We start from the raw sequence: 16,663 nt of genomic DNA, 5'->3' as shown, positions 1-16,663 counted from the left end.
GCAGGCTCAGCTGGCATCTTGCAGGGAGAAGGGTTGTGCCTGTTAATCTCGTTGGGGAGCTGGGCTTTTTTTTTTTCTTTTCAAATAACGGTAAAGTAAGAAGCTCAGCGTAGAAATAGAAACAAGTGAAATGTGAAGCTCCACTTCTCAAAAATGTAAAAGCAGCATTAAATATTTAAAAACACAGAAGCGGGTCCTCTCGCCGGCAGGGATGGCTGTTCCGTTACTGGGTCCTTTTCCTCTTTGGACACGAACATCCTGCCGGGGAACCTGGCCATCCAGACAAACACTGCAGAGCAGAGGGCGTCTGCCCTGGGAGCGGGGTCTCCGGAGCAGGCTGCGCATCTGGCGAGGCTGCCACCTTGCTCGTACCTGACACCTCTTTTCTCTGGGAAGCACCCTTCAGGCGGGCTGCTCCTCCCTCCTCCCAGGACCCGCCTTTACCTCCCAGCACCTCCCAGGGTCACCCCACTGCCAGCACCCCCGGCCCTGCCCCCAGGCTCCCCGGAGGATGGAGTCGCAGTGGCCGTGAGACGCACGCGCGGCCTCATTCTTACAGCCCCAGCCAGCTTACTTCCAGCTCTGAGGGAAAGTCTGACCCTGCTGCTTGTTGCTCTAGAGAGCGGTAAACTTCCTGTTCCAGAAGGATTAAAGTCAGCTGCTGATTGCAAACAAAAACAAGAGGTAAAAGAAACCCGCCAGTTTGCAGGTCCACCAGTAGCGGAAGCTTGAATGAACTCATAACGCCTCCAAAGGCAGGGGTCTGGCGGTGAGCTCACCGCTGCTACGGGCTCCCGGGGGGCTGACTCGGGTGTCCAGAGGCCACAGGGAGGGCCCCGCTGAGTGACGCTGCCCCCTTCCCAAGGCAGCCACGCTGACTGAGACTGGACGGGTCCAGGGTGCGGTCTGCGCTCCGGGTGCAGAGGCCAGACTGCTGCGGGTTTGCAAAGGGCTCCATTCACACAAGCGGGGCTGTTACCAAGAGCAACCCAAACACCTGTGTTGGGGGGGTCACCTGCAGGCAGGTGGCTGACCCTCTCCTCAGGTGGGTTGGCCTTAGCACCTCTCAGTGGCCGGGATCCGAGTGGGCAGCCGGCCTGGGCTGTCACACGTGGGGGAATCTTTGACTTGCAGGTGAGCGAGGACGTGTGTAACGTAGAAGTTGTGGAAAGCCACCCCCAGTCACCTTGACCCCAGTTGTGTCTGCCTGCCGGTAATGATGTCTCCTTTTCCTGCAGCTTCTGAACCCAACCTGAAATTGCGCTCCAGGCTAAAGCAGAAAGTGGCTGAGAGACGGAGCAGCCCCCTGCTACGCAGGAAAGATGGGCCAGTGGTCACGGCTCTGAAAAAGCGCCCCTTGGATGTCACAGGTACTTTGAGTGTGAACCCCACCTCCTGCCTGCCGATCTCAGAGAGGCCAGCCTGCACGCTCTCCCTTTAGCAGGGAAACCTGCATCTCTCCGCATCCACACCCGCCCTCCGAGTCCCGAGGGCGGTGCCAGCCCCCAGGACTGAGTCCGAGGGCCCCAGGTGGCCCCCAGAGGCGCCAGAGCCCTGTTCCTGGGCAGCGTGTCCAGCCCCCAGGCTGGACCCGCAGGGCAGCTGAGAGCAGTCAGGCCCCCGGACATCCCGGAAGACGGTCAGGGATTCTAAGTGGAGGGTTCTCTGGAGCTGGGGTGTTTAACAGCTCCCGCCCTGTTGGTGGTGAGCCCAGGCCTCTTACCTGCCCCTGCCCACTAAGCGGCAGCGTCTTCCTGGGCAGGAGGCGGGAGCTTGGGAGTCCCGCGCCCGGATCCGCGCGCTGCTCTCGGCCCCCACCTAGTGGCCGACGCGCGGAAGCACACCCACCGGGCCGAGGCCCTTCCTGGTGGTCCCGAGGACGCACCCCACTTCCTGGGCCTGTGCGGTCAGGAGGGCACGCGCCGCTCTCAAGGGGCACCCCGCCTCCGGAGGGCGCACCCCTCGTGCAGAGGGCGCACAGCCCCCGTTCCTGGAATCACAGCACAGAGGGGTTGCCCAGGTGGCCTGGAAACAGGCGGGGAGGGCCCGAGAGCACCAAGGGCAGGGTTTGATGGAGACCCGCGGCTCTCGGGGCCGCCCCCCAGGGAGGAGGGGCTTCTGGGCGCCGTGGGAGGGGCCTCAGCTCTGAGCGCCCTCAGCCCTGCCCTGCGGCCGGGGTGGAGCCTGCCAGAAGTCGGGTCTGAGGCTGAGGGCCTGGGGCCCGGTGGTTCTGATAGAGAGACCAGGCCGCCCTCACCGCGGGTTCCGTGCAGACGTGGGCCTTGCAAGAGGCAGGGCGCGTGTCCCCCCGGCACCGAGGCCTAGTCTCTTCGGGGGGCAGCGGCCCCACCGGTCAGGCCTGGCCACTTCTGTCCTGGGACTGGCTCTGGCCTTCACGCCTTCAGCCTGTGAGGTCAGGACCAGGCTGGACACTGCAATGCTGAGCCACGTCCTCACCTCCCAGCAGCTTCCTCTCTGACTCCAGAGACCAGGGCGCCACACTGGGGCTGGGAACACACGGCCTGCGGCACCTGCTGGGTGCTGGGCAGCATCGCCCAGAGAGGGCGCTGTGCGGGAAGCAGGAAAGGCGGGCGGTGGGGGCCCCGTGGGCCAGGGGAAGCTGGACGGATGGGCACAGGCTGAACGGAGATGGGGGTGGGTTTCCGGTCCAGCACAGCCCCAGGAGCCTGGGGGGTTGCGGAATGCTCTAAGCAGAGCTGGCTTTCCAGAAGACGGGAAAATAAGGAGCTCTGGACAGGGTGGGGTCCCCTCTCCTGGGGTCCTGGGGAGGAGAGGGCCGCAGCATCCCAGACGTGGCTCCTCTGGCCTGTACAGGGAGGCCAGGAGGGATGGAGGTGAGGGCACGGCCAGTGGCAGCCCTCAGATGCTCATGAGATGGGTCAGGGGCGTGGCCGCGTCACACCGTGTGTGCCTAGTCCCTCATCAGAGCTGTGCCTGGCAGGGCGAGCAGACAGGAGAAGCAGCCGCCCCTCTGACCCTGTCCAGAGAAATGCCGTCAACCTCTGGGTGTTTGTCCTTCCGGCCCTCTCTGCGTGGGTCTGGCATGTACCCTGTGTACACTGTTCCTTTCCCACTCAGTATTAGTTACAACACTCTTGCGCCTTTAATGATACTCCGCCGTGTTGATGCAAATGATACCGTGGTGATTATGCGTTCTTTCTTAGACCGGATTCCTTGAAGCAGAGTGAGAAAGTAGTCCAAACACTGTTGCGCTGAAGATGGGTGAAACGTTGGCGAGATCACATATAATTTTTATTGCCCCCAAAAGTTGTCCTGGTTTCCCACACACTCTGAAGGGTTTACCTGCCGACGGTGCTGGGTGGGCCTGTTTAAAGCAGGGCCAGAGGGGAGGCTCTGTGCAGCCCGGGGCAGGCTGACAGCAGGGAGGGTGCCCAGGCAGGGGGATGCCTGTGGTGGGTGTTGGGGGATGACCAGCCCAGGTGGCCTTCCCAGCTGCCCCTGTTCAGGGAGGCACGTGTGAACGTGACTAAACCTGGTGGAGGCCAGGCTCTGGATCCGGTGGGTGGGGAGCCAGGGCCTGGGTTCACCATCAGTGCATGGGGGAGACGAGGGGGTCCCGGGGGACCTCGAGTGGACAGAGGCACTTGCTGCCAGGGTGTTCCCAGGGGGACGGCTGCTCGGTGGCGAGGACTCGAGTGCTCATGGTCCCCTGGGTGGAGGGTGTCATGCATGTGGCCTTGGGATCGGGTCTCCTTCTCCATGATAGCTGGGCCTGCGAGAGTGGGCACTGCCATCCATCCGCATGGCACCCCCAGTCTCCTCACTGTTGCCCCGACTTCAGCTGGAACCAAGTCTCAGAGTCCTCTGGGCCCCACTGGCAGCTCTGTGGGCTCACGCTCCTGGGCCAGGCCTCAGTGGCGGGGAGGGGGGCGTGGAGAAGATTTGCCCTGGAAGATGCCTGTTGAGCCCCTTTGGGATCCAGCTTCAGGAGATGGACCAGGCTTCCCCTCTGCATGCCTGCAAGTCTAGGTCAGGGTAGAATGTTAAGTCGTCAGAGGTCCCGTGGTCAGTGTGCTTGGGGCAGGCAGTGAAGTGAAAGTCATTCAGTCGTGTCCGACTCTTTGCGACCCCATGGACTATACAGTCTGTAGAATTCTCCAGGCCAGAATACTGGAGTGGGGAGCCTTTCCCTTCTCCAGGGGATCTTCCCAACCCATGGAGCGAACCCAGGTCTCCCACATTGCAGGCAGATTCTTTACCAGCTGAGCCACGAGGGAAGCCCAAGAATACTGGAGTGGGTAGCCTAGCCCTTCTCCAGAGGATCTTCCTGACTCAGGAACTGAACTGGGGTCTCCTGCATTGCAGGCAGATTCTTTACTAACTGAGCTATCAGGGAAGCAGGCACTCGGGAGGGAAAGGCAGACAGCTCAGGCTGGTTCCCTCTGAGAGGCTGTACCTGGAGGTGCCAGTGTTGGACACCATCCAGCCAGACAAGAACTCAGAAACGCAAGACACACCCTCCTGTTACCATAGAGAGTCACAGGGGCTTCCCGTCACGTGTTTGCACACGCAGCAGTAGTGGCTCCTTCGGCAGTGAGGGTGGGAGGACCGGGGTGGGACACGCTCCATCCTCAGCCCCGGCCACGGTGGGTGAGATGGGGCCACACAGGCCATCACAGCTGCTTGGAGACTGTCTGGGACGCATTGTCAGATAACCTGGTCAGTCACAGAGGCCAACAGCTGAGCTTTTCCCAGGATGTCTGAAAAACTCGAGGATTGGTTCAAAGCAGACGTTGACAGAGGAGGCCGTGTACGTGAGCACAGCGCACTTGACCTTCCCCTGTTCACAGGCGTTTGGCCTCTGTGCTTTCTCATCTCTTGTTACAATATTAACGATTGTTCAGGGCTTGCTTTTCTGGTGTTTACGATCATTTACAAAAGAAGAGTAAAATTGACAGTGTGTGTTCAGCTCAGAAGGTTTCAGGGGCACGTCTGGGGTCACAGGTTTGTGAAGGTCTCGAGTCGATAGCACAGCCGGGAGCAGGGAATTAGCTCCATGGCCCCTGAGTGGGGACTGTGGTCCTGTCCTTTCCACCGTCGGCCAGCTCAGAACAGAGGGCCACCACAGCAGGAGGCCAGCCCAGCTCACACCTCGGGGTCCTCGCTAGGACCTGGGTCAGGCTCAACGAGTGTCTCTCCCTCCTAGACTCGGCGTGCAGCAGTGCCCCAGGCTCCGCGCCCAGCTCGCCCAACAACAGCTCCGGGAACGTGAGCACGGAGAACGGGATCGCGCCCACCGTCCCCAGCATCCCGGCCGAGGTCAGTGCGCGGCGCGCTCGTCCGCAGGGCGGTGTCCAGCCGCCCTTCCGTCTTGACCATCGGGGCAGAGTCTCCGAGGCATCTCAGGACTTCCGAGCCTCAGGCCATGGGGGACGGTGCCCCTCACCTCTGCCGAGCAGACCCCAGCTGTGCTGCAGGTTGAGAGGCGGCTCCTGGACAGCCCTCCTGGGGCTGCTCCAGCCAGGCGGGGGCCCTCAGGGCTGGCTGCAGGCCTCACCCTTGACCAGACCTAGGTCAGGGCGACGTTCCAGAACCTTCACTCCATGCTTTCTCTTTCTTTCTTATTCACGTTGCTCCCCCAGCTCATGCCACAAGTGTCTGGAGCTCCCACCTTGTGCCAGCCGTGCGGCCCCTGCACAGGGCCAGTTTCCACTCGACTGGGGAGGGCGGGTGCTGGCCGGAAGGGGAGCCGGCTGCATGCCGCGCTTCCCAGGACTGAGCCGGCCGTGCCGTGTGCTTCCTGCTTGGATGGTCCTCCTGACTGCGAGGTTCTTGTGAGGTGTTTTTTTTTTTTTAAGTTCCTTCCAACTTACAGGAGGCTGTCTGCCATTTGTCAAACACAGTACTTTGCTCTCTTCCTTAAATGTTTAGAAATGAGTCCTGCCCCTCCAGAGGGCTGACAGGTTTTGATTGGAGTACACATGCCCGCGTATCCACTCCATTTTCAGGTTTTAGACACTTAAGATAAAAAGCAGATTTTTAGAAACTGAGTCGATTTTATACTGCTGCCTCTTGCTTGTTAATCCCCCTTTGTTCTTTTCCTTGTACGTCTTTATTACCTGTGCATTTCAGCCTCCCTGTTTAAAGACTTGTTTAGATTAAGAGTTTTAACAATCCTTCTCTGTGAGGCTGAGGTCATAGCTGAGATCTATCTGTTATCAGCCTTAGAACTTGCCCTAGAAATTGCTTCCCAGAATGAGCTGTAAAGGCTGCATGTGGCTTGTCAGTTGTGCTCACAGATCCTGGTTTTATTTCAATGGGTAGTCACCTAATGGTTTCTACTGTAGAGATGCCTTATTTGAGTGGATGCCAGTTTAAGTTGCATGTTAATTTTTACAAATTGCGTTTTCATGTAAATTAAGCTACTGGAAATTAATAGAAGATGTCAAAGGATTTGCAAGAAACAGAGATTGCAGGTCATGTGTTTTATGTTAGATATTTACTGTAATCACAGGGCTAGCCCTTGAAAATGTGGTCACAGCTGGATGTCCTTCGTGGGTTTCAGTTGAGTTAGGCCTGGACAGTTCCCTGCGTGCCTCTGTAATCCCGAGGCCAGTTAGGCCTGGACAGCTCCCTGCGTGCCTCTGTAATCCCGAGGCCAGTTAGGCCTGGACAGTCCCCCGCGTGCCTCTGTAATCCCGAGGCCAGTTAGGCCTGGACAGCTCCCTGCGTGCCTCTGTAATCCCGAGGCCAGTTAGGCCTGGACAGTCCCCCGCGTGCCTCTGTAATCCCGAGGCCAGTTAGGCCTGGACAGTCCCCCACGTGCCTCTGTAATCCCGAGGCCAGGTAGGCCTGGACAACTCCCCGCGTGCCTCTGTAATCCCGAGGCCAGGTAGGCCTGGACAGTCCCCCGCGTGCCTCTGTAATCCCGAGGCCAGGTAGGCCTGGACAGTCCCCCGCGTGCCTCTGTAATCCCGAGGCCAGGTAGGCCTGGACAGTCCCCCGCGTGCCTCTGTAATCCCGAGGCCAGTTAGGCCTGGACAGTCCCCCGCGTGCCTCTGTAATCCCGAGGCCAGGTAGGCCTGGACAGTCCCCCGCGTGCCTCTGTAATCCCGAGGCCAGGTAGGCCTGGACAGTCCCCCGCGTGCCTCTGTAATCCCGAGGCCAGAGCTGGCCACTCCTCTTCCTCCTCTCGTCCAGAGGCGGCCAGGGGTCCTCGCGCGGGAGGGGTCCACTGGCCCAGTTCTGCAGCCCCTTTCCCTGCTGGACCGAGGGATGCTCAGCATCGTCCTTACACAGTGGGGAGCAGGGCTCCCCGACCCTGGACAGCCTCTCCCCAGGGAGGGAGCTTCATGCGATGCTGAAAGCCAGGTGGGATCTGGGGACGTCATTGGGGGTCCCGCCCTGGCCCTGGCCTTCCTGGGCAGCTGAGGGGCATGCCACAGGGCGGATGTAGATGGCCAGCAGCGCAAACGTGGACCAGTCAGCACATCAGACGATTCCCAGAAGGCTGCTTGACTTCTAAAAGTAAAGTAGGTTTGGTTTGTTTGTTTTTTTGAAAAAAAGCCTTGGTTATAAAGAGGAAATGACAACTTTCAAGCATTCAGTGTTTGCTTGTTTTATTCCTGGACAATGATAATACAGTGGAATCATGCTTTCCTTGGCAAGCTCAGTCACTTTCTCTAAATCAGAGCTTGCTGATTTTTTTAAAACCAGAAAAAGAGCTACTTTTAAAGTCGCCCTTGAGTCATTACTGTACCATTTACTATGTGAACAGAGTAAAGTGATGCAGCCTTCACTAGGAGAGACACTCTAACCTCCCTCCCGAGTGGCCCTTCCTACAGTGCCCTCAGAGCACAAGTGTGTGTGAGTTTCCACTGACACCGTGCGTGTGACACCAGGAAGCCACCCAGGGACTGCTGCCCGGCACGGGACTCCAGCACACACAACCTGAGGTGATCATCGCTCTGTCCTCGGATGGACCGAGGGGCACTTACCGCCTGGGGCTGCAGTCCCGCCCTTGTTCACAGTAACTTTCAGCTCATATTCTTTCTAACCGTGCCAATGAAATCTTAAAGCAGGCAAAATGTTTCTCAGCCTTAACTACATAATCCGTTGTGAGAAGAGCTAGGAGAAACCCGGTTGTAAGTCCATCATCAGTGTCCTTTTCTACTACTGAGAAGGGGCAGTGCAAATGCTACAATGTCCTTTCTGCCAGGAGCCTTCATTCTAGAGGCAGAACGAGGTGGAATGCGACCGCGATTCAAGTCCTCGGAGACCGGCACCTAAGCACACATGGTGAATAAGGCTCCAAGTCATCCACAGGAGTTTTCCGACCTGAGCGTCCCCGTGGATGACTGTGTCCTTGTGTGTGAACACACCTCCTGGATTAACCCTCTGGCTATAGGGCCCTGTGAACGCTGCCGTAGTCAAGTCCGTCTGTGTCCAGCTTCCTCTCCCAAGAGCATGTCCTGTGAGTGGAGTGGGGTTTAAGATCAAGGCTAGATCTGGTTTTAAGACTTTTGCCATGGATGGCCAAACCGTCCTGTGGAAGGAGCAGGCTGATTATGGTCCCCCCAGCAGTGCGGTTATGTTTCTCTGGGTCAAGATGCTGTTGTCATCCTAAAATATCTTTGCCAAACTGCATAGGTTTTTTAATGTTTTTTTTTTAGATCTTTTTTCTTTAGATTACTGCTGATGTTTTTTTTCAAATGAGTTTCTTCTCCATCCTGGCTCTTCTTGGTTGCTTCTCACTCGTTGTTGTTTGATTTGCTTGCTCTTTACATATGGCCTTTGTCTGTACTACAGTCGCCGACTTTGTCAGCACTGTCATTCGCCTTTTATGTGAAGGCATTTTTCTATAATCTGCATTTCCCTCTCTGGCTCCTACCTCTCACATTATGTTTGGAAAGACGTTCCTGATCCTAAGACTACATTTTAAAGTATATTATCCTAGGTTTATTCTGATAGTTTTACAGTGTTGTGTGGGTTGAACAAGAGCAAACAAGAGAGGGACGGGTTGTGAATCAGCTGATGGCTTCGCGATGCCGTGTCTGCCTCCGAGCTGTCCTTGTTCACACGTCTCTGTCCCGGGGACCTCAGCCTGCCCTGGAGGGTTTCTCTCGTCGCTCCCTGTGGCCCAGGCGTAGGGCCACAGGCCGGCCGTGCAGCCTGCGTGACGCCCGTGTGCTCTGTCCGCAGACCAGCCTGGCGCACAGACTCGTGGCGCGAGAGGGCTCGGTGGGCCCGCTGCCCCTCTACACCTCACCATCCCTGCCCAACATCACGCTGGGGCTGCCCGCCACCGGCCCCTCCACGGTAAGTGGGCGCCCCTGGGGTCTGCGAGGCGGTGGTGCGGGGCAGCCCCCACCAGGCCCCTGACCCGGGCGCCCGGCTGTGCCTGTCTGTCCAGGGGGCAGCCGGCCAGCAGGAGGCCGAGAGACTGGCCCTCCCCGCCCTGCAGCAGCGCGTCTCCCTCTTCCCCGGCGCCCACCTCGCCCCCTACCTGGGCACGGCGCCCCTGGAGCGTGACACAGGGGCAGCCCCTGGCTCCCTGCTGCAGCACGTGGTCCTCCTGGAGCAGCCGCCTGCACAGACGCCCCTCGTCACAGGTGAGCGGGCCACATCGGGCCATCCTGGGCTCCCTGGGCGGGGCGGGCGACCTGTCCCCCAGAACGTCTGCTCCCAAGCCCTCCCACGCCAGGCTGTGGCCGGAGAGGCCGAGTCCACTCACAGAGCCAGGGGCGTGGAAGCCAGAGCCTCAGACACACCTTCTGGTTGATTTCCCAAGAGCAGGTTGCCAGCTCCCTGACGTGTCTGCCCTTTGGGTGCTCAGGGTGTGATGGAGCACAGATGGCCCTGCTGGGCAGCAGATTCCTATCAGCAGCGTTTTTTTTTTAAAAAACGTGCCCCATCTAATGGGTGGTTATGTTTAGAAAAAAAAATTAAGGCTTTCCTGGTGGCTCAAATGGTAAAGATTCTGCCTGCAATGCAGGAGACCCAGGTTCAATCCCTGGGTCAGGAAGATCCCCTGGAGGAGGGCCCGGCAACCCACTCCAGAATTCTTGCCTGGAGAATCCCATGGACAGAGGAGCCTGGCGGGCTACAGTGCATGGGGTCACAAAGAGTCAGACATGATTGAGTGACTCACACACACACACACAAATTTGCTATAAGATTTGCATAGCAACAGCAGTGTAAAGGTGTTACTTTCCGAGTGACAGAGTGCTCAGGGTTCGCTGTGAAATGAGGGGGCCCTGCTGCAGAGCTGACCTCCCAGGTCCAGGCACCATCCAGCTGGGTCTTTAGCTTCCTCCCCAGGTTTTAGGAGGGCCGACAGAGCCCCCAGTATCAGTATCAGCCGGGAAGTCCCCCTCAGCTGTTGGTTGCTCTGGTGGAGACATTTGGTTCTATCGTTCTCAACATTCGCCCTTGCTCTCTCCCTTACTTCCCAGCTGGCCTGTCTGTCCTTCCCAGCGTCGTGTGGGCCCTTCCCTGCCCCACTCCCTGTTCCTGGGCCTCCCTGGGGTCGCCTTACACTCCTGTAGGTTTGCCAGAAAGCCCTCCCCAGGCCCAGAGCTGTGGCCGTTCACACTGACACTGGAAGTTGTGGTTTTTTCACTTTTTTTTTTTGCTCTTTTCACTTTTTATTTTGTATTGGAGTATAGCCAATTAACAAACAATACTTCCTTGGTGGCTCAGACACTAAAACATCTGCCTGCAATGCAGGAGACTCAGATTTAATCCATGGGTCAGGGAGATTCCCCTGGAGAAGGGAATGGCGACCCACTCCAGTGTTCTTGCTTAGAAAAATCCCATGGACAGAGGAGCCTGGCGGACGGCAGTCCATAGGGTCGCAGAGTTGGACTCGACTGAGCAACTGAGGCTTTTCACTTTCATAGTGAAAATCTCACTTTCATTGTTAACAAACAGTGCGGTGACCATTTCAGGTGGGCAGTGGAGGGACCCAGCCACTCATACACACATACCCGTGCTCCCTCAAACCCGCCCCCCATCCAGACCGCTACACCACACGGAGCGGAGTTCCGTGTGCTGCTCAACAGGTCTGTTCCCCATTTTAAACCCAGCGGTGTGTATGCGTCCATCCCAAACTCCCCAACGACCCCTGCCCCCGTCCCTCCCCTGGACAGTGACAGTTAAAAGCGGGGGCGGGCTGTGGCTTCTCCAGGCCACGTGTGATTCGCCACGTTCTCATGTGGCCGCTGGCTGAGGCGTGGTAGGAACGGGGACCATCCCACCAGCACGGGTAGCACAGGCAGACAGCTCCGGCCTGGCGCACAGCCCCCGGCCCGCACTGCGCTCGGGGTGCAGGCTCACCCAGCGCTGACGAGGCCCACATCGCCTGCTGCATGCCCGGCCTCAGGGCCCTTCCTCCACGTCAGGCCCAACTCGGGGGCCTCCCGGGCGCTCAGCACGGGCAATTTCTCTGCGCACCTCCATCCCCCAGAGCGCAGACACCGAGTTACCTTGCGCAGCCCCTCCCGGCACCCCCTCAGCGTCTGATGCCAGAAAGGGCACAGCAGATACCTCTGCGGTGGCACCTGGTGCCAGGCGGTGTCTGAGCCATGTCAGGAAGGGTCGGGCTTACACTGCAGGCTGGCTTCTGGTAGGTTCTCTGAGGTTCCCAGGGCCCACAGACGTGCCTGCTTGCTGGTGGTCACTGTGGACAGATGGTGTCAGAGCTAGGGCCACATCATTCCACAAAGGCTGACCGTGCGGGAGGAGCAGCCGGCCTGGGTCTGTCGGGGAGCAGGCGTGCGGGTGTGAGTTCCACATGGCGCCTGCTCAGAGTAGCTCCCACAGCCTGGGTCCTCGCCGCTGCAGGAGGCTCCTGATAGCCGGTGATTGTGTGCTAGTCTGCTGAAAAGAGCCCAGTGCCCCAGACAATCCCCAGGTTGAACACTGAGCAGCTGGTCAAGGTGGGGTGTGCAGGTCGACACACCCCAGCTTTCAAGACTCTTTAAGTTGGACAGTGGGTGTGTAAGGGCTCAGGCCACAGGAGTCACCTGTCTCACGTGGATTTCACGTGAGAATCCACGTGGACTGAACAGGATCCCCAGAGCCAAGGCCGGCGCAGCCGAACCGGGCCCAGAACAGAGGGCGGTTTGGCTTTTCGACTCCTCTTTTTCTTGAACCCCCACACCTGAGGGGGCGCCTGTGCGGCACCTTTGTTTGCAGAGTCGCTCGCTGTTAGTGCAGGTGAAGGAAACCTTCAGCCCAAGTGTCTGCGGAAGGGCTGGGTGCTCACCGGGAGCTCCCGTCCCATAGCCGTCCTTACCCCCTGCTCCAGAGAGGACCTCTGAAGAGGCTGGCCCGCCCTGCCCCCGGGAGGAGCCGCTCAGCACCGGCCACCCTCAGGTCCCTTCACTGGGGCTGAACAAGGGCAGCCACAGGCTGCCAGGGCCCTGCTATCCAGCCAGCCTCCACAGGCCAGCTGGTCACTAGGACAGAACTGGACCCTAATGTGCTGGGCCCTCTTGCTTGGAAGTTTCACAGCACATACCGAAAACCAACCAGTTTCCAGTTACCATCAAAAGCTCCTGTGAATGGTATGAGGGGTCATTTTCCAGTTCTGAACCAGAAACTTCTGAACTCAAGTGTGGCCTGAGTCCACATTGGACCAGGTATGGGGTATTTCTCCTGGAAGGTCAGATGTCCAGTTTTAAGGGGTGCTGATCGTGACACTTTCCTCAAGTGTGGGGGCCCCACAGCTTTACCCATCCCCCTGCCAGAAGAACTAGAGCCTAATCTGGGGTGAAGGGGGTGGAGGTAAGAGGTGAGGGGAGGGAGGGGAACTAGACCGGGGTCCAGCCTGAACAGCCGGGGCTCCGTGTAGACACGGGCTCCCCCGGCATCAGGGACTGGAAGTCAGGCCTCTCCACCACCAGCTGCCCGCACCCTGCAGGGACAGAGGCCTGTGTCCTCAGGGTGGTGTCTTCCTGGCCAAGGCGGGCTTTTGGGCCAGCATCAAGCGGCTGGAGCCCCAATCGCAGGGAGGGGGCCCTGGAGCACCCAGAGTCCCCGCCTCTCCAGCTCACTTGGTGTCCTGGTTCCCTAACGGGGGTCACAGCAGACACTGGATCTCTGGAATTGTTTCCTCCTCTAAAACCGAGAGCCGCTTCCCTGCGGATATGATGCATGGCCAGCCCAGTGGCCCCAACGCAGGGCTCTGCAGCCCTGCCACCTGTGACACCCTCATTCTCGGGGGCCCAGGAAGCTTTAAAAACAAGCGATGTCTTCTGAGAGGGTGACTTTCAGTGACTAAGTGGACTTTTAATCCCATAAGTGCAGCGTCCAGTGGCTGACATCCTTCTTCCCTCCATGAAACGATTTGCGTGCTGAGTCACTTAGGGCTTCCCCGGTCACTCAGCTGGTAAAGAATCCACCTGCAATGTGAGAGACCTGGGTTTGATCCCTGGATTGGCAAGGTCCCCTGGAGAAGGGAAAGGCTACCCACTGCAGTGTTCTGCCCTGGAGAATCCCATGGACCGCATAGACTCAGTGACTTTCACAGTCATGTTCGAGTCTGTGCCACCTCGTGGACTGCAGCCCACCAGGCTCCTCTGTCCACAGGATTCTCCAGGCAAGAATACTGGAGTGGGTTGCCATGCCCTCCTCCAGGGGATCTTCCCAACCCAGGGATTGAACCCACGTCTCTTATGTCTCCTGCATTGGCAGGAGGGTTCTTTACCACTAGTGCCACCTGGGAAGCTGGTGAAATGATTTAATCCCCCATAATACCCAGACCAAGTGAAAGAAAGTGAAAGTGAAGTCACTCAGTTGTGTCCGACTCTTTGCGACCCCATGGTATGTAGCCCACCAGGCTCCTCCATCCATGGGATTCTCCAGGCAAGAATACTGGAGTGGGTTGCCATTTCCTTCTCCAGGGGATCTTCCCGACCCAGGGATTGAACCTGGATCTCCTGCATTGCGGGCAGACTCTTGACTGAGCTACCAGACCAACAACTGATGAAAGACCTTCTCCACGCTGATGCTGTGTTTTTGTTTGTTTTTAACTTTTCTATCAATAGAAAACCCAGGACAGAATTGGTTCTACCTTTCGAGTTATTCACTTTAGTTTACTAGCCAAGCAGATCATAAGGTTTGAGATAACTTATCTTTCCAGAAAACTGTTTGGGTTGGATCAAAAGTGATGGTGGTTTAGGGAACTGTGACTGGTTAACTTTTTGAAAAGGTAGTGAAGGACTATTTTGCTAGAGTTGAACCTTTTTTTTCCCATTTGTACACAAAGCAAAAATTTTAATACAGAAATAACCTCCAGGAAGGGACTAGGAAAAGACTGATAGTCAGTTCCCCCTGGAGGGGGCTTGGGTTCGACTAAACATGGCAACACAGCCCCCTGCAGGAGTCAGCGCTGGGTGGCTGAGAGCTGGCGTGGCCTGTCCACCTGTGATTTTCCTGGTCAGACGCCCTGATCTGGGGTCACAGGCAGCCTGAGTGATGTGGTTTAGTTTCTCCTGCTCTGGTGCTGGGGGACAGATACTCAGGGGGCCTGGAAAGGGTCTGTTACACCCTTTTGCCTGTGGTACCAGGGAAAATGGTAAACTGTCTAAACCCACAATTTGTAAAAGAAAAAGTACTGATGGCTGAAAGGAATATAGAAGGAGAACATTCCACCTCCTGGTTCACATGAGGAGGTTGCATTTTGAAGCAAGATTCACAGATTCAAACCTACCCTCTTCTGTCCACACAGATTCTTAATTGAAACACTCAGCCCAGACACAGTGAGGCCGAGCTGCCCTTCTCCTGGGCAGCAGGTGACAGCCTTTCCTAGAAATTTGCAGAGATTTTGACAACATGCATCAGAATTTTTTTCAAGTGTTGATGCCCTCTTTGTGTATAAAATCGACGTCTTGAGACCCTTAAAATGGTTTGGTTCATAAGGGCAGGTGTCTTCCTCAAACCTGGGTTTCTGAGGCTGTCAAGAAGGTGCCCACTCGCTGGTTTTCCAGAACATTCTGGAGCCACCAGACCCTGGCCCCTTCCTCTGAGGGCACCTGTGCTGGGGCTGCCCACTTACGACCTGGACTGGGTATGGGGGGACCAGATGACTGGCCACTGCCTCTAAGTCCAGGCTTCGGGTGGTCAGCGTGCAGGAGCAGACCTGGCGGGCTTCGGGGAGGCTGTGGCGGCCAGCCTCCGTCTCGGACTCACCAGGCCTCGCCCCTCCCTTCTGTCCCTCCCCTCCCCGTGCTCTCTCCAGACCGCTATCTTGCAGGCCTGGGTGCGCTGCCCCTGCACGCGCAGCCCCTGGTAGGGGCTGAGCGCGTGGCGCCCTCGGTGCACAAGCTGCGGCAGCACCGCCCGCTGGGCCGCACGCAGTCGGCGCCGCTGCCTCAGAGCGCGCAGGCGCTGCAGCACCTGGTCATCCAGCAGCAGCACCAGCAGTTCCTGGAGAAGCACAAGCAGCACTTCCAGCAGCCGCAGCTGCACCTCAACAAGGTGAGGCGCGGGGCGGGGCCGGGCGTGGTGGGGGCGGGGCCGGGAACACGGGGGGCGGGGCCGGGAGCACGGGGCGGGGCCGGGAACACGTGGGGGCGGGGCCGGGGACACAAGGGCAGTGAGCAGCTTGTCCCGTTGGTGGCATGAAGGAGGCAGGAGTGGGGTGGGCTATGTTCCCGAAGCGTCTGTGTCCCTGGGTGGCTTATTCTCCTTGCCCCTCACGGGTCTCTGGGGTTTCTTAAGCGGATTTATCCTCTTAAGCAAACTCCCAGCAGAGAGTCCCCAGCGGAGAGTCCCCAGCGGAGAATCCCCAGCAGAGGCACAGGGCCCCCGAAGCACAGGTTCCAGGCCCCTGGACACTGGCGCTGTGCCTGCCCATTGCAGCAGCCTCGGCCAGAGGGCTCCTGCCCAGAGGTCTGCATCCCTCCATCCAGCATCTGGTGGGTCACTCCCGAACTGCTTTCAGCAGCAGGCGGCACCGAGGTCAGTGTGGCCCTCCCTGCTGGTTATTGAAGCAAGAGCAGCAGTTTCAAATAACTGGTTCCAAATGCTAACATTGGAAGCAAAGCCCTTTTCTGATAGAGAATGAGAGGAACTACTCTGGAAAGCTGTCCAGCGGTTCCTCCAAAGGTTAAACACAGAGCCATCACATTGCCCGGCAGCTCCCATCCTGGGAGAACTGGGGGCCCTGAACATACAGCAAGCTGCCCCAGACCAGGCCCTACTGCCTGCCCAAGCGCTTGGACACAGGCTCAGCACCCCTGCCCCAGAGCCCCTCTGCCTGGCGGGCTCCCCTACCAGATGGCACAGGGCAGGGTCAGGAGTGGGTGGGGCGGCTGAACGCAGCCCCGCGGGGCAGGAAAGGCACCTTTAAGGTGGGCAAGACGGAGGCCGAAGTGTCAGAGGCACTCTGTGTCACCTTTCTGATGCCGACTGTCTTCTTAATTGTGTTGTGCCGTTCTCTGAGTGACAGGGTAGGGGACTGGAAAGACGGGAACACCTGTTCACGTGTGGTATGTTCTCCAACAGAGAGACAGACGCGGCTGATCTCTCTGGATTTCCCTCCGTGATTGATTTGCTGTCACGAGCGACAGCTAATTGAAGCGTTTATGCACTGATCTCCCAGAGGGTGCGGGGAGCTGACAGTCGTACCCAGCACTGCCAGCACCGACATTTCTGCCCTCGGTCTTCCGAGCCC

General features: G+C 58.1%; 1 protein-coding gene across 2 annotated transcripts in view; it reads left to right on the top strand.

Annotated features, from left to right (window-relative positions):
* Window positions 1-16,663, top strand: part of HDAC4 (histone deacetylase 4) — a 288,523-nt gene that overhangs the window by 218,474 nt on the left and 53,386 nt on the right. For both annotated transcript variants that reach the window (XM_052636482.1, XM_052636481.1), the window contains exons 9-13: window positions 1,239-1,370; window positions 5,189-5,301; window positions 9,184-9,300; window positions 9,395-9,593; window positions 15,227-15,465. In XM_052636482.1, coding sequence (XP_052492442.1) covers window positions 1,239-1,370; window positions 5,189-5,301; window positions 9,184-9,300; window positions 9,395-9,593; window positions 15,227-15,465 — 800 coding nt within the window. The remainder of the gene's footprint in view (window positions 1-1,238; window positions 1,371-5,188; window positions 5,302-9,183; window positions 9,301-9,394; window positions 9,594-15,226; window positions 15,466-16,663) is intronic.

This window comes from Budorcas taxicolor, chromosome 3 (assembly GCF_023091745.1).
Source record: "Budorcas taxicolor isolate Tak-1 chromosome 3, Takin1.1, whole genome shotgun sequence".
In the NCBI taxonomy this organism is placed as follows: Eukaryota; Metazoa; Chordata; class Mammalia; order Artiodactyla; family Bovidae; genus Budorcas; species Budorcas taxicolor.
This window is presented reverse-complemented; position numbering and strand designations above follow the sequence as displayed.